General features: G+C 52.1%; 1 protein-coding gene and 1 non-coding gene across 2 annotated transcripts in view; both read left to right on the top strand.

The window, feature by feature from the left end:
- Window positions 1–3,413: 3,413 nt before the first annotated feature.
- TRNAG-UCC (transfer RNA glycine (anticodon UCC)) lies at window positions 3,414–3,486 on the top strand. Its single transcript has one exon. It is a non-coding gene; the product is annotated as a tRNA-Gly (tRNA).
- A 3,052-nt stretch (window positions 3,487–6,538) lies between these two features.
- The window catches only part of CARMIL2 (capping protein regulator and myosin 1 linker 2), a 12,845-nt gene continuing 10,850 nt past the window's right edge, over window positions 6,539–8,533 (top strand). Inside the window, exons 1-9 of the mRNA XM_007457275.1 lie at window positions 6,539–6,578; window positions 6,834–6,928; window positions 7,022–7,072; window positions 7,308–7,370; window positions 7,470–7,594; window positions 7,723–7,814; window positions 8,019–8,089; window positions 8,204–8,277; window positions 8,422–8,497. Coding sequence (XP_007457337.1) covers window positions 6,539–6,578; window positions 6,834–6,928; window positions 7,022–7,072; window positions 7,308–7,370; window positions 7,470–7,594; window positions 7,723–7,814; window positions 8,019–8,089; window positions 8,204–8,277; window positions 8,422–8,497 — 687 coding nt within the window. The remainder of the gene's footprint in view (window positions 6,579–6,833; window positions 6,929–7,021; window positions 7,073–7,307; window positions 7,371–7,469; window positions 7,595–7,722; window positions 7,815–8,018; window positions 8,090–8,203; window positions 8,278–8,421; window positions 8,498–8,533) is intronic.

Genomic DNA, 8,533 nt, shown 5'->3' with positions numbered 1-8,533 from the left:
GGTTTTTTTTTTTTTTTTTTTTTTTTTGGTTGCACCTGGTCTATAGTTGTGGCAGGCGGGCTCCTTAGTTGTGGCATGTGAATTCTTTGTTGCAGCATGCATGTGGGATCTCGTTCCCAGACCAGGGATCAAACCTGAGCCCCCTGCATTGGGAGCACAGACAGAGTCTTATCCACTGCACCACCGGGAAGACCCGTCATACGATATTAAATATAGTTCTCTGTGTTATACAGTAGGACCTTGTTGTTTATCCATTCTATACATAAAAGCTTACATCAGCTAACCTCAACCTCCCACTCTATCCCTCCCCCATCCCCCCTCCCACTTGGCAACCACCACCACCCGTCTGTTCTCTATGTCCGTGATTCTGTTTCTGTTTCATAGATAAGTGCATTCGTGTCATATTTTAGATTCCACATATAAGTGATATCATACAGTATTTGCCTTTCTGACTTAGTATGATAATCTCTAGTTGCATCCATGTTGCTGCAAATGGCATTATTTCTTTTTATGGCTGAGTAGTATTCCACTGTATATACGTACAATATCTTCTTTATCCATTCATCTGTCGATGGACATTTAGGTGGTTTCTGTGTCTTGGCTGTTGCAAATAGTGCTGCTTTGAACATAGGGGTGCATGTATCTTTGAATTACGGTTTAGTTTTCTGAGGAACCTCCATACTGGCTGCACCAGCTTACATTCCCATCAACGGTGTAGGAGGGTTCCCTTTTCTCCATACCCTCTCCAGCATGTTATTTGTAGACTTTATAATGATGGCCATTCTGACTGGTGTGAGGTGGTACCTCACTGTAGTTTTGGTTTGCATTTCTCTAATAATTAGTGATGTTGAGCATCTTTTCATGTGCATATGGTCATCTGTGTTTCTTCTTTGGAGAAATGTCTATTTAGGTCTTCTGCCCATTTTTAGCTTCGGTTGTTTCTCTTTGTTAAGTTGTATGAACTGTTCGTATGTTTTGGAAATTAAGCCCTTGTCATTCACATCATTTGCAGGTATTTTCTCCCATTCCATAGGTTGTCTTTTCAGTTTTTTTTATGGTTTCCTTTGCTGTGCAAAAGCTTGTAAGTTTGATTAAGTCCCATTTGTTTATTTTTGTTTTTATTTCTGTTGCCTTGGGAGACTGACCTAAGAACATTGGTACAATTTGTGTCAGAGAATGTTTTGCCTATGTTCCCTTCTAGGAGTTTTATGGTGTCATGTCTTATGTTTAAGTCTTTAAGCCATTTGAGTTTATTTTTGTGTATGGCGAGAGAGTGTGTTCTGACTTCATTGATTTACATGCAGCTGTCCAACTTTCCTAATACCACTTGCTGAAGAGACTGTCTTTTTCCCATTATATATTCTTTTTTTTTTTTTAATTTATTTATTTTTGGCTGAGTTGGGTCTTCATTGCTGTGCACGGCTTTCTCTAGTTACGGCGAGCAGGGGCTACTCTTCGGTGCGGTGCATGGGCTTCTCATTGTGGTGGCTTCTCTTGTTGTGGAGCATGGGCTCTAGGCATGGCGCATGGACTCAGTAGCTGTGGCTCGTGGGGTCTAGAGCGCAGGCTCAGTAGCTGTGGCGCACGGGCTTAGTTGCTTCGTGGCATGTGGGATCTTCCCAGATCAGGGCTCGAACCTGTGTCCCCTGCATTGGCAGGAGGATTCTTAATGACTGCGCCACCAGAGAAGCCCCCATTATATATTCTCTTGCCTCCGTTGTCAAAGATTAATTGACTGAAGGTTTGGGTTTATTTCTGGGCTCTCTGCTCTGTTCCATTGATCCATATGTCTGTTTTTATGCCAATTTTGATTACTGTAGCTTTGTAGTATTGTCTGAACTCTTGGAGGGTTATGCCTCCTACTTTGTTCTTTTTCTTCAGGATCGTTTTGGCAATTCTGGGTCTTTTATGGTTCCACATGAATTTTAGGATTATTCTAGTTCTGTGAAAAATACCATGGGTAACTGGATAGGGGTCTCATTAAAACTGTAGATTGCTTTGGGTAGTATGGCCATTTTAACATTATTAATTCTTCCAATCCAAGAGCATGGGGTATCTTTCCATTTCTTTGAATCATCTTCAGTTTCCTTTATTAATGTTTTATAGTTCTCAGCCTGTAAGTCTTTCACCTCCTTGGTGAGATTTATTCCTAAGTATTTTATTTTTTGGATTGCGATTTTAAAAGGTATTTTTTTACATTCCTTTTGTGATATTTCCTTGTTGGTGTAAAGAAGTGTAACCAGTATGTTAATCTTTTTTTTTTTTTGCGGTACGCGGGCCTCTTACTGTTGTGGCCTCTCCCGTTGCGGAGCACAGGCTCCGGACGCGCAGGCTCAGCGGCCATGGCTCACGGGCCCAGCCGCTCCACGGCATGTGGGATCTTCCCGGACCGGGGCACGAACCCATGTCCCCTGCATCGGCAGGTGGACTCTAAACCACTGCGCCACCAGGGAAGCCCCAGTATGTTAATCTTGTATCTTGCTATCTTGCTGAATCATTTATCGGTTCTGGTAGTTTTTGTGTGGAGTCTTTAGGGTTTTCTATATATAGTATCATATCATCTGCATATAATGACAGTTTTACCTCTTCCCTTCCAATTTGGATACTTTTTTAAAAAACTTATGTTTGGCTGCATTGGGTCTTCGTTGCTGCGCACAGGCTTTCTCTAGTTGAGGCAAGCGGGGGCTACTCTTTGTTGCGGTGCGCAGGCTTCTCACTGTGGGGGCTTCTTGTTAGGCACGTGGGCTTCAGTAGTTGTGGTACACGGGCTCAGTAGTTGTGGCGCACGGGCTTAGCTGCTCCATGGCATGTGGGATCTTCCCGGACCAGGCCTCGAACCCGTGTATCCTGCATGGGCAGGCAGCTTTTAACTACTGCACCACCAGGGAAGTCCCCCAATTTGGATACCTTTTACTTCCTTTTCTTGTTTGCTGTGGCTAGGACTTCCAATTCTGTATTGAATAGAAGAGGTGAGAGTGGGCATCCTTGTCTTCTTCCAGATTTTAGTGGAAAGGCTTTCAGCTTTTCACCATTGAGTATTATATTGGCTGTGGGTTTGTCATAAATAGCTTTTATGATCTCGAGATAATTATAGGGGTTTTTAACCAGAATTCCAACTTAACCAGTTTCAGTGAAAAGTAAGTAACAGTGGACAAGCTGTGTGAAGGCTTCGGCTGGTTTGTGGTATCCATACAGTCGGGTCTCCCAGAAAAATCAGTATCGTCAGGAGCCTTGGGACTGTGAACCAGGCAATCAGCAACTTGGACTGAATGTTAGTGTCCCGAGGCTGTCAGGGCATTTGGTCTCCATCCCAGGCATGGGCTAACCCCCACTGCCACCAGGAACCAGAGCACCCCCTACCAGAGTTGTTTCAGTGGCCACATAGCTTTTTAAAAATTTTAAGCATAGGGCCTTCCCTGGTGGTCCAGTGGTTGGGACTCTGCGCTTCCACTGCAGGGGGCCCAGGTTCGATCCCTGGTCAGGGAACTAGGATCCTGCAAGCCATATAGACGCCCCACCCCCACCCCCCAGAACAATTTCTTTTTAGTTAATTTTATTTTATTTATTTATTTTTTTGGTTGAGTTGGGTCTAAATTGCTGCACGCGGGCTTTCTCTAGTTGTGGCGAGCGGGGGCTACTCTTCGTTGCGGTGTGCGGGCTTCTCATTGCTGTGGCTTCTCTTGTTGCGGAGCACGGGCTCTAGGCGTGCAGGCTTCAGTAGTTGTAGCACGCAGGCTCAGTAGTTGTGGCTCATGGGCTTAGTGGCTCCGCAGCATGTGGGATCTTCCCGGACCAGGGCTTGAACCCATGTCCCCTGCATTGGCAGGCGGATTCTTAACCACTGCGCCACCAGGAAGTCCCAACAATTTTTTTTTTAAGTATAATAGAAAATCTCTTCATAGACAGCAAGCAGTTTATCTGTATCTTCAGCATAGCTTTTCTCTTCTAATTGTATATATTCAAATTGTTTACAAGTAGGTTGGTTTGGGTTGGGGAGGGGGCAAGAAAAGTGACATTGTGATGCAGCTAAGGCTGGAAGGAGATTCCTCCATTGGCATAGCCCCATGATGCATCCTGTGTGACTCCATTAAATGTGAAACCTTCACACGCTTACTCCACTCGGGAGATGGGAGCCTCCTGGCAGTTCTGGGAGCTGCAGCCTGGCCTGTCACCCTGTGCTAATGGGGCAGGTGGGGCTTATTCCTCATTATGAGCTTTTAGCATTTCCTGAGCACCCACGGAGTGTCATGCTGTCTAGAACAAAGAGACAGTCTTGAACAAGTTGAAGGCCTCTCCCTCTCATGAGTCACTCACTTGTGGGAGCTGAGTCCCACTTGGTCTCTGATAGCAGTTATGCTTGTTCTGTCACCGCCACCCTGACGGCCAGCAGTTACGGAGATGTGTGGCTAGCCTGGCACTCCATCCTAATCTCCAGGCTGATCCTGGTTTCCTCCTCCACAGCCCCTTGCTTGTCCTCACAGCACTCACTAGACAGGGGCTGATGCCACCAGTGCAGCTGTTGGTCTCAAGACACCCTCCACCTGGGAGCAGCTCGAACCCTTTGGCACTTATTCCCTCTTGTATTTCTCATTCTTATCATTCGAAACAAAAATCCCAGTGAGGGGGGTTTTCTATCCTTCTGTTCTGGAGTCTTAAGGTTGTCATGGTAAGACTTGGCAAATGTGAGTGTTCCCTGAGTTCCAGCCACTGTTGTGAGCACCTCTGTAAACATTTAATCCTTACACTTCAAGGTAAGTTAATAGCTCCAGCTTACAAAACAGGAACTGGATGCGCAGAAAGATTGTGACTTAGTGTCAAACAGCCAGTAAGAGGTGGAGTCAGGACTTGAATTCAGGCAGTGTGCTTTCAGAACCTTCATTCTTGGCCACTTGGCCATACTGTGTGTGAGAGCTGCTGAGCTCGCACCCTAGAAGCAGTTGGTGGGTTCTGTGTGGTGTCTTGTGAGAGTCTTAACTTGAACTCTCAAGTTGGGAGGCAGCAGAGCAGGACATCCTCTCACCTCTGTTGGCAGGAACTCAGCACCCTCTCCGGCTGAGTCCTGCCCTGTCAGCCCTGGGCTATCACACCTGGGCCTGCTGCTTTAGGGAAGGGGGCTTCCTCCAAGTTGTTACTATTTAGTTTCTACTTTGTCCTAATCTATGGTGGACCTCAGCAAAGGGAGATGAGATTTTGTGAGGGATGGTGGTAGTCAGATGACTGGAAAATGCTCCCACTGTCTCCAGGCCTCAAGGTGAGGAGGGGTAGCTGGAGATGGGAAAGAAACCAAGAGACTGCCCAGTGTCTCTCACCTCCTCTCAGGTTGTTTCACCTCTGCCTGGCTGAGCTGTGGGCAGGGTAGAGGGCTGTTCCTTATCTCATAGAGTTTAATTAGACTGATGGAAGAAAAAAATTGAATCCCCTCCTGTGAACCCTCAGGAATCTAGGTCTCTGGTCTTTTTTTTTTCTTTTAATATTTATTTTATTTATTTATTAGGTTGCACCGGGTCTTGGTTACAGCAGGCGGGCTCCTTGGTTGTGGCATGTACGTGAGATCTAGTTCCCTGACCGGGGGTTGCACCCGGGCCCGCTGCATTGGGAGCACAGAGTCTTAACCACTGCACCACCAGGGAAGTCCCTAGGTCCCTGGTCTTTTATACGGTATCATGCATCCCATGACCTGATGGCCTCCTAGGCCTCTCCCCTAGTGGTTCCCCCCTCCTCAAACTCTCCAGCTCAGGGAGAATGCAGACATGAGAGGACCCCCCCACACACACATACATTGCCTTTGCTCATGAGTCACTCCACCCGTCCCTGCAGCCCTTGGGGCTGGCTGCCCCCTGATGGTACACCCCCATCTGGCTCTGACCCACCTTGAACTTGATGAAAGCTAAGGAACCTCTGCCGCAGAGAAGGGTGTGGGGCCCATCTGGTGTTTTTTCCACCCTGTCAACAGTTTGTGACTCTCCGACGGGGTGAGGGACTCCAGGTTAGGAGCAACAGATGGGGTCCTCCAGGTTTAGGAGGGATCCGATGCTCCTTTCTGAACAGACGCCCCTTGCGTCCTAAGTGCTGTCCACCTTCCCCGCTGGGCTTTGGAGGGGACGGACCGAGGCGGGCCGCAGAGATCCCCGAGCGGGCAGCGCCCCCTGGTGCTCGCGGCGGGGACTGTGGCGCGGGGTGGAAGTAGTGGGGTAGGAACCGAAAGAGGCACGCGACACGCGAGACCCTCCCGGCCACACCTCTCCCTTCCCTCCCCAGGTCTGCCCTAACGGAGTAGCTCCTGAGCGACGGCGCGGGCGGGCAGCTGGGATCTGCCCCCCTCCTACACCGTCGTACCCGCGCGACTTCTCCCAGCCCGCGGAGGCCGGGCAGGGAGGAGCCGGGCCGGGGGCGGCCTGGCAGGAAGCGGCGCTTACCTTCCGCTGCAGGAGGAGCAGGTGGCTGCAGCGCGCGCTGAGGCCCCAGGCTTCCTGTGCTCGCCCGCCGCTACCGTTTCTCGTCAGAGTTCCTTGGGCCACCCGGCCGCCGGGCCGGCCGCATGGCCCAGACCCCCGACGGCATATCCTGCGAGCTGCGAGGTAAGCGCTGGCCCTTGTCGCCTTCTTGGCTGGGAGGAAGCAGAGCGGCCCCAGAAAGCAGAGGCCCACCCAGCGCCTCGTGGCACCGGGCAAGCGGTTCCCTCTGCTCCTCGGGAGGGCTTGGCAGCCCAAATCCACTCCACTCCTTCCTCGCTGGCCCACAGATGAGCCCAGGCCCCCTAGCCCGGTACAGACCGTGGGCATGAATTGACCTCCATGGGAGGACCAGTTGCCCAGCAGGCTGCCCTTCCACAGGCGAGATCACCAGGTTCCTGTGGCCCAAGGAGGCAGAGCTGCTGCTGAAAACCTGGCTGCCAGAGCGGGAGGGTGCTGAGCAAGGTCATGTCCTGGTATGGCGGGGGCAGAGGCTGGGAGGGCCACTGGGGCCCTGGCAGAAAGAGGATCTTGCCCTGCCCAGGGTGTCAGACACTCTCTCCCCTCAGGCACTGCTCCGATGGAGAGCCTACCTGCTCCACACCTGCCTTCCCCTGAGGGTGAGTCCCAGGGCCCAGCTGCCACCCCTTTGCCCTCCAGCAGCTTCCTTGATGAGGGCTGCATCTGTGGTGGTGTCCTCGTGGGCTCTGCCCTTCCAACAGCACTGGGCTCCCGGCAGCAGGCAGGACTGGAGTGTAGGCAGGTCCAGCTCTGAGATCCAGGCTGCACAAAGGACTGGGCTCCCAAGAGGGTGGGGCTCAGGCCTTATTCCAGGCTGACCCAGGCGCTCCGCAGGTGGACTGCACGTTCAGCTACCTGGAGGTCCAGGCCATGGCACTGCAGGAGACACCCCCTCAGGTGAGACCCCTAGTGCCCCACCGGGGCCTGCAGTCTGGTCTTCCCGTCCCCCCAACCTGCCCCACACTTGGAGCCCAGCCCCTGCCCCACCCACCCCAGGTCACCTTTGAGCTGGAGTCCCTGCCTGAACTGGTCCTGGAATTTCCTGGCGTGGCTGCGCTGGAACAGCTGGCCCAGCACATCGCTGCTGCCATCAGGAAGGTCTTCCCTTGCTCCACCCTTGGGTGAGGGCCAGCAACTGAGGGGACTGGTGGGGAAGGAGGGCAGCGAGGGGTGCTCTGGATGGCGCAGTGGGTGACCTCACTCCCAGGGCCTAGAAGTCCCTTGCCCCCTTCTCCATGTCCCTCCTCAGGAAGCTATTCCGGAGGCCCACGCCCCCCTCCATGCTGGCTCGGCTGGAGAGAAGCAGCCCCTCAGAGGCCACCTCGCCCAGCAGCCCCTGTGGTAAGGGCCAAGGTGGGGCCATACAGGGCTTTCAGCCTACCCCCTCCTGCATCCTGACCCCTGGATTTGGAGGTCTCACAAACTGAACAGAGCCACTCAAGGCACAGCCACTACCCATTTTCGGGCTGATCTTCCTCCATCTCTGACCTTTTGTCTCTCTCTTTCCCCCACCCCTGCTCCATCACACCCCTGGCACCAACTCAGGTGGCTTTTCGGAGACATATGAGGCTCTATGTGACTACAATGGCTTCCCTTTCCGAGAGGAGATTCAGTGGGTGAGAGTAGGGCCCTCTCTGGAGGCTCTGGAGACATCTGATCCCCCATGTGCTTTGAGTCCCTCCCTATGCCTTGTGTCCCAAGTAAGTTGGAGGTACTTTCTTCCCACCCAGGATGTGGACACCATCTACCATCGTCAGGGCTGCCGCCATTTCAGCCTAGGCGACTTCAGCCATCTGGGAAGTCGGTGAGTGGCCTGCAAGGTCTGTGAAGAGAGGAAGATTCCATGACCCACATTCCTGGGCCTTAGCCTCTCCATGGAGAGGGTATGCTGGGCCTAGGATCTGGCTGGAGGGCCCTGAGCTCTGCCCCTGCCCTCTCTTCCACCCAGGGACCTGGCCTTGAGCGTGGCCGCCCTGTCTTACAACCTGTGGTTCCGGTGCCTCTCCTGCGTGGACATGAAGCTGGTGAGAGCATAGGCACAGCGGCGGCGGGGGTGGGGG

The sequence above is a fragment of the Lipotes vexillifer genome, unplaced genomic scaffold (assembly GCF_000442215.2).
Source record: "Lipotes vexillifer unplaced genomic scaffold, Lipotes_vexillifer_v1.1 scaffold504, whole genome shotgun sequence".
In the NCBI taxonomy this organism is placed as follows: Eukaryota; Metazoa; Chordata; class Mammalia; order Artiodactyla; family Lipotidae; genus Lipotes; species Lipotes vexillifer.
Note: the sequence above shows the minus strand (reverse complement) of the source record. Positions and strands in the feature narration are given on the sequence as shown.